General features: G+C 43.1%; 1 protein-coding gene across 1 annotated transcript in view; it reads left to right on the forward strand.

Annotated features, from left to right (window-relative positions):
- Positions 1–1800: 1800 nt before the first annotated feature.
- DOCK3 (dedicator of cytokinesis 3) overlaps positions 1801–22774 on the forward strand; it is a 175522-nt gene continuing 154548 nt past the window's right edge. Inside the window, 1 exon segment of the mRNA XM_075184216.1 lies at positions 1801–2065. Within this exon segment, the coding sequence (XP_075040317.1) occupies positions 2029–2065 (37 nt within the window). The 5' untranslated portion in view covers positions 1801–2028.

The raw sequence follows: 22774 nt of genomic DNA on the forward strand, positions 1-22774 counted from the left end.
TTACATATAATGAGAGAGACACCTATACATATAATGAGAGGACACCTATACATATAATAAGAGAGACACCTATACATATAATGAGAGGACACCTATACATATAATAAGAGAGACACCTATACATATAATGAGAGGACACCTATACATATAATGAGAGGGGTACAAATACATGTAATAATGAGAATAATATTTGGGGTGCCCCTGTACATATGAGTATATTTGGGGTGACACCTGTGTATATAATGACAGGATGATATTTGGGGTGACACTTGTACATATGAGGATGATATCTGGGGTGACCCTTGTGTACCAGGCGGGGTGATTTGGGGTGACCCCTGTACATGAGGTATATATTTGGGGTGCCCCCTGTACATGAGGTATATATTTGGGGTGCCCCCCTGTACGTGAGGTATATATTTGGGGTGCCCCCCTGTACGTGAGGTATATATTTGGGGTGTCCCCTGTACATTATGTATATATTTGGGGTGCCCCCCTGTACATGAGGTATATATTTGGGGTGCCCCCCTGTACGTGAGGTATATATTTGGGGTGCCCCCTGTACATGAGGTATATATTTGGGGTGCCCCTGTACATGAGGTATATATTTGGGGTGACCACTGTACATGAGGTATATATTTGGGGTGCCCCCTGTACATGAGGTATATATTTGGGGTGCCCCTGTACATGAGGTATATATTTGGGGTGCCCCCTGTACATGAGGTATATATTTGTGGTGCCCCTGTACATGAGGTATATATTTGGGGTGCCCCCTGTACATGAGGTATATATTTGGGGTGCCCCCTGTACATGAGGTATATATTTGGGGTGCCCCTGTACATGAGGTATATATTTGGGGTGCCCCCTGTACATGAGGTATATATTTGTGGTGCCCCTGTACATGAGGTATATATTTGGGGTGCCCCTGTACATGAGGTATATATTTGGGGTGCCCCCTGTACATGAGGTATATATTTGGGGTGCCCCTGTACATGAGGTATATATTTAGGGTGCCCCTGTACATGAGGTATATATTTGGGGTGCCCCCTGTACATAAGGTATATATTTGGGGTGCCCCCTGTACATGAGGTATATATTTGGGGTGCCCCTGTACATGAGGTATATATTTGGGGTGCCCCCTGTACATGAGGTATATATTTGGGGTGCCCCCTGTACATAAGGTATATATTTGGGGTGCCCCCTGTACATGAGGTATATATTTGGGGTGCCCCCTGTACATGAGGTATATATTTGGGGTGCCCCTGTACATGAGGTATACATTTGGGGTGCCCCCTGTACATGAGGTATATATTTGGGGTGCCCTGTACATGAGGTATATATTTGGGGTGACCCTGTACATGAGGTATATATTTGGGGTGACCACTGTACATGAGGTATATATTTGGGGTGCCCCCTGTACATAAGGTATATATTTGGGGTGCCCCTGTACATGAGGTATATATTTGGGGTGCCCCCTGTACATAAGGTATATATTTGGGGTGCCCCTGTACATAAGGTATATATTTGGGGTGACCCCTGTACATGAGGTATATATTTGGGGTGCCCCCTGTACATGAGGTATATATTTGGGGTGCCCCCTGTACATGAGGTATATATTTGGGGTGCCCCCTGTACATAAGGTATATATTTGGGGTGACCCCTGTACATGAGGTATATATTTGGGGTGCCCCTGTACATGAGGTATATATTTGGGGTGCCCCCTGTACATAAGGTATATATTTGGGGTGCCCCCTGTACATGTGATGATATTTGGGCTCCCCCCTCCCTCTCCCCCTCCCCCCGCTCCTCCTCCTCTGTCTCAGGGATATATCAGTGAACACATCTCTCTCTCTCTCTGCTGCCTCCATCTATCTCCATACACCGGGCCCCGACATGCTGCTCTCCCGGGGCCCCCAGCACATCAGTCGGGCTGAGCTGGAGGATTTACCCGCCGGACCCGGAGATCTGACCCAGGATCGGGCGCTGACTCTGGGAAGTACCCAGTGATCTGTCATCGGGGGAGTCGGGAGGATGTGGACCCCCACTGAGGAGGAGAAATACGGAGTGGGTGAGTGTGAGCCCCCCACCCATGACTGCAGGAATACACACTACGTGCCAGGAATACACACTACATGTGTCATACACACTACATGTGTCATACACAACATCACACACTACATGTGTCATACACATCACACACTACATGTGTCATACACAACATCACACTACATGTGTCATACACAACATCACACTACATGTGTCATACATATTACATACTACATGTGTCATACACAACATCACACTACATGTGTCATACACATCACACTACATGTGTCATACACATCACACACTACATGTGTCATACACACTACATGTGTCATACACAACATCACACTACATGTGTCATGCACACTACATGTGTCATAAACAGCATCACACACTACATGTGTCATACACAACATCACACACTACATGTGTCACAGCACAACATGACACACATATTACACTTGTCACAGTATGCACCGCACAACATGACGCTACAAACTTACTAGACAACCCTACATAGAATGTAATATACACTGCACATAGTACACAGTGACACACCTAATGCACACACTCTACACACTACAAAGTTCCCCTACAATCCTACATAGTCTAGATGTGGTACACACACACACTGTAGCTAGTACACATCAGATCAACTACACACAACACTTACACTATGACACCATATCTAATACACACATAACACAATACATAACACACTCCACAGCATCTAGCAGGAAACTCACAGCATGACACACACAGGCCTGCCCTGCAGGATGATACACAATGTGACACATACAATACACATCAGAGACATCACACTGCACACACAGGCCTGCCCTGCAGGATGATACACAATATGACACATACTATACACAGCAGAGACATCACACTGCACACATGAACATTGTCATTCTACTGGGCACCACATCCCTGTTGCATGTAAAGCGGTTTGTTGTGTTTGTCGTGTGTGGTGTCAGGGTGGTTGGGGCGCGCAGATTGTGAATCGTTGTGTCCGCTGTAGTAGTCTGAGGCAGTTGAAATGAGGTTGGTACTGGATGTGCAAGTGCCCATACACCCACTATACAACGTACCAGTCCCATCTACAACTTATTACACACAAAACTCAAACTGAATGATGGAGAAAGACATTTTTGTTTCCAGGCTGTTTACTGTGATTGATCCCCCCCCCCCTACTCCCTCCAGCCCCCCCCCGTGTACAGCTTTGTTTGTAATAAAAGGTTGTAGAAAGGGGGCTGGATACAGGGGTGCAAGATGGTTGGTGTGCCCCAGTTTTGGCACAGTGCCAGGTTGGTGCCAGTTGTAAGAGTTTGGGGCTGGCATCTAGAGATTGTGCATGTATCTGCTACCTAGTAACAAGCTGTATGGTGTCAGATATCTGACATATGCACAAGGTAGATGTTATATAGGATGTGATATAGTTATGTGAGGAAGGGCTGGAGAGACGGCTGCGGGTTACTGAGAGATGAGCCTGAGAGATGGCAGTGGGTGAGATTGGTGACTGTTGCCGGATAATGGTGAATAAACCTGGTAAAAGTCACATTTAGTCTGGTGGGTGACCTGGAGGCTAATAGTCAGCTTATAATATGACTTAGATATTGCGTTAGTTTGTTTGCATTGGTTGTTGTACAATTTTGGAATCTAAAATATTCCTGACATTAGCCGAGAATCCGGATAAATAGGTAGATGGACGACATCATAGTAAAACCACCGACAGTTTTGTTGGACAGAGCTGAGGTGACGTAGGAGGAGGTGTTGGAATTGTTATACTGGACGAAGTCTGTTACAAAGATCACAAACTAATACAGTTACCCCGGCTGCTACTTGTCCCGGTGATGGTTCTTGGTACCGGTGACCTTCTGTCCCGGGCACTGGTGGGATAAGCCACGAACGTGTCGCCCTGGGTGAGAACTGTTTGGGGGGTGATTCCAGCACAGTCAGTCACACAATTGTATGTTGTTGACCCCCAAAAATATAAAAAAAATGTTGATAACATCAGGACAACATGGCTGATCCACCGTGCGCTTTATAACGTTATATCATCATCATCAACATTTATTTATATAGCGCCACTAATTCCGTAGCACTGTACAGAGAACTCATTCACATCAGTCCCTGCCCCATTGGAGCTCACAGTCTAAATCCCCTAATACACACAGACAGACAGACAGACAGACAGACAGGGAGACAGACTAAGGTCAATTTGTTAGCAGCCAATTAACCTACTAGTATGTTTTTGGAGTGTGGGAGGAAACCGGAGCACCCGGAGGAAACCCACGCAAACACGGGGAGAACATACAAACTCCACACAGATAAGGCCATGGTTGGGAATTGAACTCATGACCCCAGTCCTGTGAGGCAGAAGTGCTGACCACTGAGCCACCATGCTGCCCACTATACACATTAATGGCAGCCTTGGATTGCATCGGTTCTGGGGAGTCACCTCCAGAGACATTGAAGGCGAATCTTTATGGGGAACAAGACGTCTTTGAAGTTATATCACAAACTTGTCAAGATCTGTCATGTTATTTAGAAGACTGTCCCCCTTTGCTGTGAATAATTGACCTGTAGATGTTTCCCGGTGTGGTCTCGGATGGAGGACCAGCACGGAGGAGGTATCCACACCCAGGGATCAGTCGGCAGAGATTGTTATTTTAGTAACATTTGTTCTCAAGCTAATAAAAGATGTTATTAAAGGACGACTAGGCCAAAAATAGAATTTCCCCTATAAAAGAGAACACGTCTAAGCCTCCACAAACTGCCAGAACTTCAGAAGTTTGGTATCGTGTAGCCGAGTACAAGCTAGTGTGCTCTGTTATCAGAAGATTGATGCAGCCCCTTCGTCCTTCAAGAGATTTAATGACTTGAGATCTGCTGTGGTTAGTAACAATATCTCCACCAGAAACCCAACTTTCTTGGGAAATATCTTCAGTTTTGAGAAGTTGAAACCTTTACATTTGTGATTGTTACCGGTGTTATTTTCTATAAGACAAGGTGTATTTACGTTCAGTGGTCCTTTACCGAGATCGCTGTGTGTGTAAGTGATAACTGCATAGTTTTCTCTGCAGAAAGCAAAATATCTGCGGTTCCTGTTACTGGATGGAGGCTAATCATAGAGTGTGTGTAGATCTCGCAGCAGGATAGCAGGGATTATAAAATAGCATCAGAATTGGAAATGTTCCTTTCTGTACAGAAAACCAATTTATTCCGGCCTCTGTAATCAAAATGATGGTGAATACGGACATAGAAGTGGTGCCCTGCAGTCTAGATGCAGAGACTATTTGCTGACCCCCGTCCTCCCCAAAACTCTATACTATTTCATTATATCAATTTTTAAATATGATTTCACTCCAGGACATATGGTCACATGCAGCTCTCATAGAAAAAAATGTGCTGCAGTTCAGAGGTCCAGCTTAGAACGCTGGGAGTTGTAGTTCTTCTGCACATGAAAAGCTTCAACGTCATCACTTTCTTTCTGTTATTCCCAGGAAATGTATCGACTGTCTGTCAGACCGAGGGCCGCAGACGTACTTTGTTAGGATAATTTCACTTTTAAACAATTTCCCTTGGGAAAATACTAGACTGAAACAACCATACAACATGTTACATGTGAGCTTTAGTGGGGAAGATCCAACTTGTTTAGTTAGATTCCTCTGCAGAACAGAAACCTCCATTTCAAACTCTATTTTGTGTTACCTTCTCTGCAGGTATTCAAACCCTAGCTCATATAACCAAGTGATGATGTCACAGGGGAGGGACAGGTAGTGTTCAGTGGTATTGGATGCATGTTTGGAAGATATTATGCGAGCTGTAGAGAACTGCCGCTATCTTTGCGCAATCTTAGCGCTGCGATGTCTCTGCAGGCCGCCCGCCCCCGCTAGAACTGCATTTAGAAAACATATGTCTGAAACCCGCTGCTGAGATTCACAGAAGATATTTCTGGGGTCGCAATAATTAATAAGACAAAAGCACAGACACATTTCTTGGAGAAATATTAGCTTTTAGTATTTGAAGACACTATCTTGTTTAGGGGTTGTCCACTTGGTCAGAGCATCATTAATCTTATACCAGCAGATAGCAAATATTGTCCCACATCCAGACTTGTCATTTATCAGACGTCGGCCGCTGCAGACTGTAGCGCAGGACGCTGTCTATCAGAATGAAGCTGCTGACATTTGACCTTATGTTGGGCCCCGCAGGTGAGTTGATGGGCGCTCCTCCTCTGTAATACTCTCAGAGGGGGGTGTAAGAGGGCCCCCCAGTTGCCAGGTCCATATAGCTGCCGTGTGCGCCATTCTGGGGTCCTGCTGTGCTCCGAGGTCAGCGGAAAGGAAGATGCGAGTGCTCTGAGGAGGTGCTGAGCGGAGGCCGTACTTAGAAGGGGAGGGTTGTCCGTAGGAACATTGTGGCCCCTCCGATTGTTTGCTGTTGGCCCCACAAGTTTCTAGGTACAATCCTGCTCAGCTCAATGAAATCTGGAGTGAGTTGGGCTCCAGTTGGCGGATAAATAAGAAACTAATTATGTGTAAAGCAACAGATCCACTTGGAAGCTGTCTCTGCTCCTCTCCAGATCTCCCACTTGCCATTCACTAAATATTATCCTGCAGTAAGACGGTGTCACCATATGTCCCGGCTATAGATAAATACAGCTGTCCCATCGTAAATGACAATACAGCCAGACAAGGCCAATGTGTCTAGTATTACATCTCCAGGATTAGCCTCTGTGGCCAGATATTGCTGCTTGTCTGTGGTGCATGTAGTTATAGGTATCTGGTGTATACGGGTGATCCTGTTATACAGCATATAATACACAAGTGATGTTAGTGTGTAATGTAATATCTGCTCAAACAGTAAGTTCTGACATCATCACTTATAATTGGTGAATTCTGATGTCATCAATGCAGCGTTCATTATACTTGTATATTATAAGAAATAATATGTCCCTCTATTGTACGTTATATGATATATTATCTGTTTAAATCCAGTCGATCCACAACCTTGAGCTCTTTTAATATCCATATAATTTACAGTAGGGATCTCATGATCCCTTGTACAGAATACAGATCTGCTGCAGGTTCTGCAGGTTGTGTGATGGTTCTTGACCTGCAGCGTCTGCGCTGGGTCTTATCCTGAGATTGTTACTGATTTTGTAAGATTGCTGTTAAGTGTATAAAATTCTAGCTGACTGGTGAATTATAAATGAAGGTTTAGTGTTGGTGCAGAAGAGTTTGATATTTCCTCATCTCAGTGAGAAGAAACTGCTCATCCATCCTGACGCTGCGGATTACTCACAAGTGTGACACCCCGGCTTATAATCTTTACCCCCCTGTGTCGGTAAGATGATTATTGGTCATAAGGGAACACAGATGGATCCTATCACCTTTTGTGTCTCTGGTCATCTTCTGACGCCCCAACGATGACCGTATATGTGTGACAAGTAAATCCCGTTACTTGTGCCCGAGGGAACCAGGAGTTTGTGTTGTGAGCTTCCGTCGAGGCCTCTAACAAGACAGACTCTATTTTGGACACTAAAGATGGATGACCCAGATGTGAGGTTGTAGGACCTCTCCCAAGTCCCCATGTAAACCGGCCACCAGGAAGTCCTCTAGCTCCAGTAGGATGTCCTACGTACACTATGGTGACCTCCAGCTCACTGGACAGCACAGACGACCTTTGCCATCCCTGTGCGTGACATTGTCTACACACAACGGGAGCAGACATGAGAGTGAACCGAGGGGCCGCGTATTGGTGCAACGCACAGGATGGCTCCACTGTGCCTAGACCCACCGGTACACCTTACAGATAGTAAGAGATTGTTTAGTCTGTCATCTGCTGCCAGTGGACAAGCGGCTAATAAATTATTCAGGTCGGCAACCAGACAACATTTTGTTGACCTTTGTTGATTGCGTCCTGGTGTCAGCTCTCCCCTCTCACGGTGGATCCCAACTCGTCCTTGGCCTGTGGTATAACGTATGGAAAGTAGGTGGCAGTAAGTTGTTGTGGGAGATTATTGATGGCGATGCACACTGCCATATGGGCAGATTTCACAGCGTGTAACTTGAAAATAACCAAGATGCCCAATAATATTACGTCTCAGCGGTCACCCTCCATTATCATCATCATCATGGCGCAGAGGTGCTGGAAGTGATCCGGCCTCGGACACTACTGATAATGAAATATCTGGCACATGTGAGATTGCTGCTTCCATCAGTAGCACTGAGTATATCCGTATCTTGTTAGTATGTGCCCACGTCACCGACTCTGTGACCTCTCAATATGTTTCTCATCTTTCTCTATTCTGCTGTTTAGACATAAACAGTATCTCCGGGAAACGCTCTCTGCACCCCCTCCTTGGCTCTTCCTTCTGATTGCACAGAAGGAGATTCGGGGGCATTAAGTCTCCAGATGTCAGACAGTGATTTGGCAGAGGGCGGGGGGGGGGGGGGGGGGGGCTACATCTGTCACTAGAGATTTTGGTGGTCCTCACATTAATCTCTCCCATTGCAATTCCGTTTAAACAAATTGGCCTGAAGGTACCTTTTAAACATATTCAGGCTCATCGCAGTGTCGGAGAGAATATTTATGTTCTGTGGTTATGGACGAGGGTGAGTGGGACGGAACAGACTGTTTTATGTCAGTTACCAGCAGACAATTAGATATGTACAGACATATGTTACATAAACACATATGAAGCGAAATATACTGCACACATCAAACCAAATGATTCTGCTGCATTTATAGACAAAGAAATGTCACTAGATAAACACACTGTAAAAGGAAATATTTATCTTTGTATCTGATGCTGTTACAGAAGTAGTAGAATTATGTGTCAAATGTCATCATTCATCTGATTTGGGGGGGTAGAAAGAAAGAAACGTTGGTTCTAAGTGTCTGATATTAATCCCTGTGCCGTAGATATTACTACCAGCAGTTGGAGGGTTCTTGGACTGGGATACAACTGCTGGACAGTGAATTGTAGACATAACACTTAAGGTACGACACTAACTTGATGCGCAGCGCTAAATGTCTCGGTCCTGAGTCACTAAGGAGAGTAAAGCATAAAAAAGGAGTAACTTTGCACCTGGGCAAAACCATGTTGCATTGGAGGGGGAGGTAAATGTAAAATGTGGGGACAGATTTATAGTTGGGGAAGGGCATGTCCTAGGTCAACTTTAAATGTCAGTGTACAAATAAAGCTATCAAGTATTTGAATGCTACATGAAAAAATAATAAACTAATTTGCACCCCTTGAATTGTAACATTGTTTGTCCCAGAGAAAATTTACTCCTTTTTTTGCCTTACTTTCCTCATCAGCTCCGGCCCTCTGTCTGGTTTATAGTGCAAAACTATAAATGACACAAAAATCCCCCGGACCCCTCTAGAGTCACCACTTTCATTGCCTAAAATGTTTCAGGTTTTTGGATTTGTGGCTTAAATTCAGAGTGAGGGGATATCGGGACTGTCATTATCACGTGGGGCATGTTTGTGTTTGAAGCTTTGTTATACGTTTTGTGCTTACACACGCGTTTCTCCACTGCAGTGCAAAGTGCGACCCATTAAAAGTATACAAAGAGGCTCACCCATAAAACCGTGCCCTCCCCCAACTTTATTTCTTTTCTGAAGTTCTTTTACACAAAATGAAATCTCTATTTTGCACTGAAACAAAGTGCAAACTGTTCCCATTCACCAATGCAGACTGCTCCTCCGCAGATGGCTCCATCTCGCTTCATAGACCTGTGCGCTGTGCAGAGATTGAGGTGCACTGAGCTGCTGCAGAGGCCTGTGGTGTATAATAAGTATGATATAGGTGCTGGACGGTGATTTGTGGGTGTAGTGTATAATATAGGTGCTGGACGGTGATTTGTGAGTGTAGTGTATAATATAGGTGCTGGACGGTGATTTGTGAGTGTAGTGTATAATATAGGTGCTGGACGGTGATTTGTGGGTGTAGTGTATAATATAGGTGCTGGACGGTGATTTGTGAGTGTAGTGTATAATATAGGTGCTGGACGGTGATTTGTGGGTGTAGTGTATAATATAGGTGCTGGACAGTGATTTGTGGGTGTAGTGTATAATATAGGTGCTGGACGGTGATTTGTGGGTGTAGTGTATAATATAGGTGCTGGATGGTGATTTGTGGGTGTAGTGTATAATATAGGTGCTGGACGGTGATTTGTGGGTGTAGTGTATAATATAGGTGCTGGATGGTGATGTGTGAGTGTAGTGTATAATATAGGTGCTGGACGGTGATTTGTGGGTGTAGTGTATAATATAGATGCTGGACGGTGATTTGTGGTTGTAGTGTATAATATAGATGCTGGACGGTGATTTGTGGGTGTAGTGTATAATATAGGTGCTGGACGGTGATTTGTGGGTGTAGTGTATAATATAGATGCTGGATGGTGATTTGTGGGTGTAGTGTATAATATAGGTGCTGGACGGTGATTTGTGGGTGTAGTGTATAATATAGATGCTGGACGGTGATTTGTGGTTGTAGTGTATAATATAGGTGCTGGACGGTGATTTGTGGGTGTAGTGTATAATATAGGTGCTGGACGGTGATTTGTGGGTGTAGTGTATGATATAGGTGCTGGACGGTGATTTGTGGGTGTAGTGTATAATATAGGTGCTGGACGGTGATTTGTTGGTGTGTATAATATAGGTGCTGGATGGTGATTTGTGGGTGTAGTGTATAATATAGGTGCTGGACGGTGATTTGTGAGTGTAGTGTATAATATAGGTGCTGGATGGTGATTTGTGGGTGTAGTGTATAATATAGGTGCTGGACAGTGATTTGTGGGTGTAGTGTATAATAAAGGTGCTGGACGGTGATTTGTGGGTGTAGTGTATAATATAGATGCTGGACGGTGATTTGTGGGTGTAGTGTATGATATAGGTGCTGGACGGTGATTTGTTGGTGTAGTGTATAATATAGATGCTGGATGGTGATTTGTGGGTGTAGTGTATAATATAGATGCTGGACAGTGATTTGTGGGTGTAGTGTATAATATAGGCGCTGGACAGTGATTTGTGGGTGTAGTGTATAATATAGATGCTGGACAGTGATTTGTTGGTGTAGTGTATAATATAGATGCTGGATGGTGATTTGTGGGTGTAGTGTATAATATAGGTGCTGGACGGTGATTTGTGGGTGTAGTGTATAATATAGGTGCTGGACAGTGATTTGTGGGTGTAGTGTATAATATAGATGCTGGACGGTGATTTGTGGGTGTAGTGTATAATATAGATGCTGGACGGTGATTTGTGAGTGTAGTGTATAATATAGATGCTGGATGGTGATTTGTGGGTGTAGTGTATAATATAGATGCTGGACAGTGATTTGTTGGTGTAGTGTATAATATAGATGCTGGATGGTGATTTGTGGGTGTAGTGTATAATATAGGTGCTGGACAGTGATTTGTGGGTGTAGTGTATAATATAGATGCTGGACGGTGATTTGTGGGTGTAGTGTATAATATAGATGCTGGACGGTGATTTGTGAGTGTAGTGTATAATATAAATGCTGGACGGTGATTTGTGAGTGTAGTGTATAATATAGATGCTGGATGGTGATTTGTGGGTGTAGTGTATAATATAGATGCTGGACGGTGATTTGTGGGTGTAGTGTATAATATAGATGCTGGATGGTGATTTGTGGGTGTAGTGTATAATATAGATGCTGGACAGTGATTTGTGGGTGTAGTGTATAATATAGATGCTGGATGGTGATTTGTGGGTGTAGTGTATAATATAGGTGCTGGACAGTGATTTGTGGGTGTAGTGTATAATATAGATGCTGGACGGTGATTTGTGGGTGTAGTGTATAATATAGATGCTGGACGGTGATTTGTGAGTGTAGTGTATAATATAAATGCTGGACGGTGATTTGTGAGTGTAGTGTATAATATAGATGCTGGATGGTGATTTGTGGGTGTAGTGTATAATATAGATGCTGGACAGTGATTTGTTGGTGTAGTGTATAATATAGATGCTGGATGGTGATTTGTGGGTGTAGTGTATAATATAGGTGCTGGACAGTGATTTGTGGGTGTAGTGTATAATATAGATGCTGGACGGTGATTTGTGGGTGTAGTGTATAATATAGATGCTGGACGGTGATTTGTGGGTGTAGTGTATAATATAGATGCTGGACGGTGATTTGTGGGTGTAGTGTATAATATAGATGCTGGACGGTGATTTGTGGGTGTAGTGTATAATATAGGTGCTGGACAGTGATTTGTGGGTGTAGTGTATAATATAGATGCTGGACGGTGATTTGTGGGTGTAGTGTATAATATAGATGCTGGACGGTGATTTGTGGGTGTAGTGTATAATATAGGCGCTGGACGGTGATTTGTTGATGTAGTGTATAATATAGATGCTGGACGGTGATTTGTGGGTGTAGTGTATAATAAAGGTGCTGGACGGTGATTTGTTGATGTAGTGTATAATATAGGTGCTGGACGGTGATTTGTGGGTGTAGTGTATAATATAGGCGCTGGACGGTGATTTGTTGGTGTAGTGTATAATATAGGTGCTGGACGGTGATTTGTGGGTGTAGTGTATAATATAGGCGCTGGACGGTGATTTGTTGGTGTAGTGTATAATATAGGCGCTGGACGGTGATTTGTGGGTGTAGTGTATAATATAGATGCTGGACAGTGATTTGTGGGTGTAGTGTATAATATAGATGCTGGACGGTGATTTGTGGGTGTAGTGTATAATATAGATGCTGGACGGTGATTTGTGGGTGTAGTGTATAATATAGGCGCTGGACGGTGATTTGTTGATGTAGTGTATAATATAGGCGCTGGACGGTGATTTGTTGATGTAGTGTATAATATAGGTGCTGGACGGTGATTTGTGGGTGTAGTGTATAATATAGGCGCTGGACGGTGATTTGTTGGTGTAGTGTATAATATAGGTGCTGGACGGTGATTTGTGGGTGTAGTGTATAATATAGGCGCTGGACGGTGATTTGTTGGTGTAGTGTATAATATAGGCGCTGGACGGTGATTTGTGGGTGTAGTGTATAATATAGATGCTGGACAGTGATTTGTGGGTGTAGTGTATAATATAGGTGCTGGACGGTGATTTGTGGGTGTAGTGTATAATATAGGTGCTGGACGGTGATTTGTGGGTGTAGTGTATAATATAGGTGCTGGACGGTGATTTGTGGGTGTAGTGTATAATATAGGTGCTGGACGGTGATTTGTGGGTGTAGTGTATAATATAGGTGCTGGACGGTGATTTGTGGGTGTAGTGTATAATATAGGCGCTGGACGGTGATTTGTGGGTGTAGTGTATGATATAGATGCTGGACGGTGATTTGTGGGTGTAGTGTATAATATAGGTGCTGGACGGTGATTTGTGGGTGTAGTGTATAATATAGGTGCTGGACGGTGATTTGTGAGTGTAGTGTATAATATAGGTGCTGGACGGTGATTTGTGGGTGTAGTGTATAATATAGGTGCTGGACGGTGATTTGTGAGTGTAGTGTATAATATAGGTGCTGGACGGTGATTTGTGAGTGTAGTGTATAATATAGGTGGTGGATGGTGATTTGTGGGTGTAGTGTATAATATAGGTGCTGGACGGTGATTTGTGAGTGTAGTGTATAATATAGGTGCTGGACGGTGATTTGTGGGTGTAGTGTATAATATAGATGCTGGACGGTGATTTGTGGGTGTAGTGTATAATATAGATGCTGGACGGGGATTTGTGGGTGTAGTGTATGATATAGGTGCTGGATGGTGATTTGTGGGTGTAGTGTATAATATAGGTGCTGGATGGTGATTTGTGGGTGTAGTGTATAATATAGGCGCTGGACGGTGATTTGTTGGTGTAGTGTATAATATAGATGCTGGACGGTGATTTGTGGGTGTAGTGTATGATATAGGTGCTGGACGGTGATTTGTTGGTGTAGTGTATAATATAGGTGCTGGACAGTGATTTGTGGGTGTAGTGTATAATATAGATGCTGGACGGTGATTTGTGGGTGTAGTGTATGATATAGGTGCTGGATGGTGATTTGTGGGTGTAGTGTATAATATAGGTGCTGGACGGTGATTTGTGGGTGTAGTGTATAATATAGGTGCTGGATGGTGATTTGTGGGTGTAGTGTATAATATAGATGCTGGACGGTGATTTGTGGGTGTAGTGTATGATATAGGTGCTGGATGGTGATTTGTGGGTGTAGTGTATAATATAGATGCTGGACGGTGATTTGTGGGTGTAGTGTATAATATAGGTGCTGGACGGGGATTTGTGGGTGTAGTGTATAATATAGATGCTGGACAGTGATTTGTGAGTGTAGTGTATGATATAGGTGCTGGACAGTGATTTGTGGGTGTAGTGTATAATATAGATGCTGGACGGTGATTTGTTGGTGTAGTGTATAATATAGATGCTGGACGGTGATTTGTGAGTGTAGTGTATGATATAGGTGCTGGACAGTGATTTGTGGGTGTAGTGTATAATATAGATGCTGGACAGTGATTTGTGGGTGTAGTGTATAATATAGGTGCTGGACGGGGATTTGTGGGTGTAGTGTATAATATAGGTGCTGGACAGTGATTTGTGGGCGTAGTGTATGATATAGATGCTGGACAGTGATTTGTGGGTGTAGTGTATAATATAGATGCTGGACGGTGATTTGTTGGTGTAGTGTATAATATAGGTGCTGGACAGTGATTTGTTGGTGTAGTGTATAATATAGGCGCTGGACGGTGATTTGTGGGTGTAGTGTATAATATAGGTGCTGGACGGTGATTTGTGAGTGTAGTGTATAATATAGGTGCTGGACGGTGATTTGTGGGTGTAGTGTATAATATGGGTGCTGGACGGTGATTTGTGAGTGTAGTGTATAATATAGGTGCTGGACGGTGATTTGTGGGTGTAGTGTATAATATGGGTGCTGGACGGTGATTTGTGAGTGTAGTGTATAATATAGGTGCTGGACGGTGATTTGTGGGTGTGGTGTATAATATAGATGCTGGACAGTGATTTGTGGGTGTAGTGTATAATATAGGTGCTGGACGGTGATTTGTGGGTGTAGTGTATAATATAGGTGCTGGACAGTGATTTGTGGGTGTAGTGTATAATATAGATGCTGGACAGTGATTTGTGGGTGTAGTGTATAATATAGGTGTTGGACAGTGATTTGTGGGTGTAGTGTATAATATAGGTGCTGGACAGTGATTTGTGGGTGTAGTGTATTATATAGATGCTGGACAGTGATTTGTGGGTGTAGTGTATAATATAGGTGTTGGACAGTGATTTGTGGGTGTAGTGTATAATAAAGGTGCTGGACAGTGATTTGTGGGTGTAGTGTATAATAAAGGTGCTAGACAGTGATTTGTGGGTGTAGTGTATAATAAAGGTGCTGGACGGTGATTTGTGGGTGTAGTGTATAATATAGATGCTGGACGGTGATTTGTGGGTGTAGTGTATAATAAAGGTGCTGGACAGTGATTTGTGGGTGTAGTGTATAATAAAGGTGCTGGACAGTGATTTGTGGGTGTAGTGTATAATATAGGTGCTGGACGGTGATTTGTGGGTGTAGTGTATAATATAGATGCTGGACAGTGATTTGTGAGTGTAGTGTATAATATAGATGCTGGACAGTGATTTGTGGGTGTAGTGTATAATATGGGTGCTGGACGGTGATTTGTGGGTGTAGTGTATAATAAAGGTGCTGGACGGTGATTTGTGGGTGTAGTGTATAATATAGGTGCTGGACGGTGATTTGTGGGTGTAGTGTATAATATAAATGCTGGACGGTGATTTGTGGGTGTAGTGTATAATATAGGTGCTGGATGGTGATTTGTGGGTGTAGTGTATAATATAGGTGCTGGATGGTGATTTGTGGGTGTAGTGTATAATAAAGGTGCTGGACGGTGATTTGTGGGTGTAGTGTATAATATAGGTGCTGGACGGTGATTTGTGGGTGTAGTGTATAATATAGGTGCTGGACGGTGATTTGTGGGTGTAGTGTATAATATAAATGCTGGACGGTGATTTGTGGGTGTAGTGTATAATATAAATGCTGGACGGTGATTTGTGGGTGTAGTGTATAATATAAATGCTGGACGGTGATTTGTGGGTGTAGTGTATAATATAGGTGCTGGACGGTGATTTGTGGGTGTAGTGTATAATATAGGTGCTGGACGGTGATTTGTGGGTGTAGTGTATGATATAGATGCTGGACGGTGATTTGTGGGTGTAGTGTATGATATAGGTGCTGGACAGTGATTTGTGGGTGTAGTGTATGATATAGAGGCTGGACAGTGATTTGTGGGTGTAGTGTATAATATAGATGCTGGACGGTGATTTGTGAGTGTGGTGTATAATATAGATGCTGGACAGTGATTTGTGGGTGTAGTGTATAATATAGGTGCTGGATGGTGATTTGTGGGTGTAGTGTATAATATAGGTGCTGGACAGTGATTTGTGGGTGTAGTGTATCATATAGATGCTGGACAGTGATTTGTGGGTGTAGTGTATAATATAGATGCTGGACAGTGATTTGTGGGTGTAGTGTATAATAAAGGTGTTGGACAGTGATTTGTGGGTGTAGTGTATAATATAGGTGCTGGACAGTGATTTGTGGGTGTAGTGTATTATATAGATGCTGGACAGTGATTTGTGGGTGTAGTGTATAATATAGGTGTTGGACAGTGATTTGTGGGTGTAGTGTATAATAAAGGTGCTGGACAGTGATTTGTGGGTGTAGTGTATAATAAAGGTGCTAGACAGTGATTTGTGGGTGTAGTGTATAATAAAGGTGCTGGACGGTGATTTGTGGGTGTAGTGTATAATATAGATGCTGGACGGTGATTTGTGGGTGTAGTGTATAATAAAGGTGCTGGACAGTGATTTGTGGGTGTAGTGTATAATAAAGGTGCTGGACAGTGATTTGTGGGTGTAGTGTATAATATAGGTGCTGGACGGTGATTTGTGGGTGTAGTGTATAATATAGATGCTGGACAGTGATTTGTGAGTGTAGTGTATAATATAGATGCTGGACAGTGATTTGTGGGTGTAGTGTATAATATAGGTGCTGGACAGTGATTTGTGGGTGTAGTGTATGATATAGGTGCTGGACGGTGATTTGTGGGTGTAGTGTATAATATGGGTGCTGGACGGTGATTTGTGGGTGTAGTGTATAATAAAGGTGCTGGACGGTGATTTGTGGGTGTAGTGTATAATATAGGTGCTGGACGGTGATTTGTGGGTGTAGTGTATAATATAGGTGCTGGACGGTGATTTGTGGGTGTAGTGTATAATATAGATGCTGGACAGTGATTTGTGGGTGTAGTGTATGATATAGGTGCTGGACAGTGATTTGTGGGTGTAGTGTATGATATAGATGCTGGACGGTGATTTGTGGGTGTAGTGTATAATATAGGTGCTGGACGGTGATTTGTGGGTGTAGTGTATAATATGGGTGCTGGACGGTGATTTGTGGGTGTAGTGTATAATAAAGGTGCTGGACGGTGATTTGTGGGTGTAGTGTATAATATAGGTGCTGGACGGTGATTTGTGGGTGTAGTGTATAATATAGGTGCTGGACGGTGATTTGTTGGTGTAGTGTATAATATAGGTGCTGGACGGTGATTTGTGGGTGTAGTGTATAATATAGGTGCTGGACGGTGATTTGTGGGTGTAGTGTATAATATAGGTGCTGGACGGTGATTTGTTGGTGTAGTGTATAATATAGGTGCTGGACGGTGATTTGTGGGTGTAGTGTATAATATAGATGCTGGACAGTGATTTGTGAGTGTAGTGTATAATATAGATGCTGGACAGTGATTTGTGGGTGTAGTGTATAATATAGATGCTAGACAGTGATTTGTGGGTGTAGTGTATAATATAGATGCTGGACGGTGATTTGTGGGTGTAGTGTATAATAAAGGTGCTGGACGGTGATTTGTGGGTGTAGTGTATAATATAGGTGCTGGACGGTGATTTGTGGGTGTAGTGTATAATATAGGTGCTGGACGGTGATTTGTGGGTGTAGTGTATAATATAGGTGCTGGACGGTGATTTGTTGGTGTAGTGTATAATATAGGTGCTGGACGGTGATTTGTGGGTGTAGTGTATAATATAGGTGCTGGACGGTGATTTGTGGGTGTAGTGTATAATATAAATGCTGGACGGTGATTTGTGGGTGTAGTGTATAATATAGGCGCTGGACGGTGATTTGTGGGTGTAGTGTATAATATAAATGCTGGACGGTGATTTGTGGGTGTAGTGTATAATATAGGTGCTGGACGGTGATTTGTGGGTGTAGTGTATAATAAAGGTGCTGGACGGTGATTTGTGGGTGTAGTGTATAATATAGATGCTGGACAGTGATTTGTGGGTGTAGTGTATAATATAGGTGCTGGACGGTGATTTGTGGGTGTAGTGTATAATAAAGGTGCTGGACGGTGATTTGTGGGTGTAGTGTATAATATAGGTGCTGGACGGTGATTTGTGGGTGTAGTGTATAATATAGGTGCTGGACGGTGATTTGTGGGTGTAGTGTATAATATAAATGCTGGACGGTGATTTGTGGGTGTAGTGTATAATATAAATGCTGGACAGTGATTTGTGGGTGTAGTGTATAATATAGGTGCTGGACGGTGATTTGTTCTTACTGTATTTGCCTACGCTATAGCCCCCTTCCCATCCCCGTCTCGTCTCTTCAGACGTAGCGATTAATATCCATTAACATGTTCAACTTATTAAAGCAAAGTCAAGTGATTCTCTTCATATTAAATACAAACTCTTTGATTCTGTGTTGTACATAACAGACTGTTATTTGTTTAAATACTCTTTAAGTTGAAGAGCGTATACATCCTGCAGCTCTCTGCACTAGAACCTTACAGATGGGCTGTATGAATTATAAATGAGCATACAAATAACAGCATTGATAATCGAGCGTTAAGCAAACACAGACACAAGAGCTGGTGTTGAGCTTACAGTCCCGGGATCTTATATAAATCTACCAGCGCGTTCTTCTGCTATCACCGCTGTGTACTGAGAGGAACAACGTGCTCGTTTCCCCAGATTTACTGACCTGTTATGGCCTAAAATTTTGAAAAGCAACTTTCCATCCATAGTCGAGAAATTGTTCAACATATTATATGGCTCTCTGTCAGCATATTATATACACCGCACCTCCCAGCATATTATATGGCTCTCTGTCAGCATATTATATACACCACATCTCCCCGCATATTATATGGCTCTCTGTCAGCATATTATATACACCACACCTCCCAGCATATTATATGTCTCTCTGTCAGCATATTATATACACCACATCTCCCAGCATATTATATGGCTCTCTGTCAGCATATTATATACACCACATCTCCCAGTATATTATATGGCTCTCTGTCAGCATATTATATACACCGCACCTCCCAGCATATTATATGGCCCTCTGTCAGCATATTATATACACCACATCTCCCCGCATATTATATGGCTCTCTGTCAGCATATTATATACACCACACATCCCAGCATATTATATGTCTCTCTGTCAGCATATTATATACACCACATCTCCCAGCATATTATATGGCTCTCTGTCAGCATATTATATACACCACATCTCCCAGTATATTATATGGCTCTCTGTCAGCATATTATATACACCGCACCTCCCAGCATGTTATATGGCTCTCTGTCAGCATATTATATACACCACATCTCCCAGCATGTTATATGGCTCTCTGTCAGCATATTATATACACCGCACCTCCCAGCATATTATATGGCTCTCTGTAAGCATATTATATACACCACATCTCCCAGCATGTTATATGGCTCTCTGTCAGCATATTATATACACCACATCTCCCAGCATGTTATATGGCTCTCTGTCAGCATATTATATACACCACATCTCCCAGCATGTTATATGGCTCTCTGTCAGCATATTATATACACCACATCTCCCAGCATGTTATATGGCTCTCTGTCAGCATATTATATACACCACACCTCCCAGCATATTATATGTCTCTCTGTCAGCATATTATATACACCACATCTCCCAGCATATTATATGGCTCTCTGTCAGCATATTATATACACCACATCTACCAGCATGTTATATGGCTCTCTGTCAGCATATTATATACACCGCACCTCCCAGCATATTATATGTCTCTCTGTCAGCATATTATATACACCACATCTCCCAGTATATTATATGGCTCTCTGTCAGCATATTATATACACCGCACCTCCCAGCATGTTATATGGCTCTCTGTCAGCATATTATATACACCACATCTACCAGCATGTTATATGGCTCTCTGTCAGCATATTATATACACCGCACCTCCCAGCATATTATATGTCTCTCTGTCAGCATATTATATACACCACATCTCCCAGTATATTATATGGCTCTCTGTCAGCATATTATATACACCACATCTCCCAGTGTAGTATATGGCTCTCTGTCAGCATATTATATACACCACATCTCCCAGTATATTATATGGCTCTCTGTCAGCATATTATATACACCACAACTCCCAGCATATTATATGGCTCTCTGTCAGCATATTATATACACCACATCTCCCAGCATGTTATATGGCTCTCTGTCAGCATATTATATACACCACATCTCCCAGCATGTTATATGGCTCTCTGTCAGCATATTATATACACCACATCTCCCAGCATGTTATATGGCTCTCTGTCAGCATATTATATACACCACATCTCCCAGCATGTTATATGGCTCTCTGTCAGCATATTATATACACCACACCTCCCAGCATATTATATGTCTCTCTGTCAGCATATTATATACACCACATCTCCCAGCATATTATATGGCTCTCTGTCAGCATATTATATACACCACATCTACCAGCATGTTATATGGCTCTCTGTCAGCATATTATATACACCGCACCTCCCAGCATATTATATGGCTCTCTGTCAGCATATTATATACACCACATCTCCCAGTATATTATATGGCTCTCTGTCAGCATATTATATACACCGCACCTCCCAGCATGTTATATGGCTCTCTGTCAGCATATTATATACACCACATCTACCAGCATGTTATATGGCTCTCTGTCAGCATATTATATACACCGCACCTCCCAGCATATTATATGTCTCTCTGTCAGCATATTATATACACCACATCTCCCAGTATATTATATGGCTCTCTGTCAGCATATTATATACACCACATCTCCCAGTGTAGTATATGGCTCTCTGTCAGCATATTATATACACCACATCTCCCAGTATATTATATGGCTCTCTGTCAGCATATTATATACACCGCACCTCCCAGCATATTATATGTCTCTCTGTCAGCATATTATATACACCGCACCTCCCAGCATGTTATATGGCTCTCTGTCAGCATATTATATACACCACATCTCCCAGTATATTATATGGCTCTCTGTCAGCATATTATATACACCGCACCTCCCAGCATGTTATATGTCTCTCTGTCAGTATATTATATACACCACACCTCCCAGCATATTATATGTCTCTCTGTCAGTATATTATATACACCGCACCTCCCAGCATATTATATGTCTCTCTGTCAGTATATTATATACACCACACCTCCCAGCATATTATGTCTCTCTGTCAGCATAGTATATACACCACAACTCCCAGCATATTATATGGGCGGTGTGCAGTCCGGGTGTGCCGGGGGTGTTACACTGCACATACGGCTGGTTCTGTCTCTGGTGCTCCTGGTATCACTGGCAGCCGCTCCAGGGCCGGTGTAAGAGCGACTGATAGTGATGACTGACACAGTGTAGATTCTGTATTACATATCACACACATGCGTGCCACTAGATAGCTCAGAACATGCGTATGGAAAGAAGTCTGACTATATAAATGCATTGTATGTACAATACGTATTAAAACTATCACAATTTATGTATTTAATGTACAAAAAATAATATAATTTTAAAATCCATATTTTCATTAATGATTATACTGCTCAGAGTTGTTAATTTATATTATAACTTACATTTCTTTATGTGTTCTGATGTGACCTTGTATTGAACAGAAGCGTGTGCGTGTACTGCAGTCTGCTGTATCTACATACAACGTAACGTACTTACACCTAGATTGGATGGAATCGTCTCTTAAGATACATTTAGATTTGAATACGGTCGAATTACTCACAAGTTTTGTGCTGATTGTTTTTATAAAATACAAGTTGCGCCCAAACAGGGACCAGGCCCTATGTCCAAATCATGTTACTAATAGACCACCAGTGATTACATTCACCATGATAATGAAAGTAATACACTAAGTCGGGGGGCTGGTACTCAGGTCAGTCCAAGTTACCCACCTCCATGCAGGGCCGGATTAAGGGAATGGAGGCCCCTGGGCTAAGGGGGCCTCCATTCCCCCGTGAGGGCCCCCCCCGTGATCTGAGCTGCCCGCGCCTCTCCCCCCCGTGATCCGAGCTGCCCGCGCCCCCCCGCCCCCCGGCACTTACCTCCTTCTCCGGCGCGCTGTACGCTCTTTACTGAGGAGATCTCGTGAGAGTGAGACTCATGAGATCTCCTCAGTAAGGAGACTACAGCACGCCGGGGAAGGACCGCAGTGAAAGTGCTCAGCAGCACTGATTGCGCCGGGGACGCCCCCGCCCCCGACCGATCAATACTGCTGCTGAGCACTTTCAAGGGCCCCCTGGA

Source organism: Mixophyes fleayi, chromosome 8, assembly GCF_038048845.1.
Source record: "Mixophyes fleayi isolate aMixFle1 chromosome 8, aMixFle1.hap1, whole genome shotgun sequence".
NCBI lineage: Eukaryota > Metazoa > Chordata > Amphibia > Anura > Limnodynastidae > Mixophyes > Mixophyes fleayi.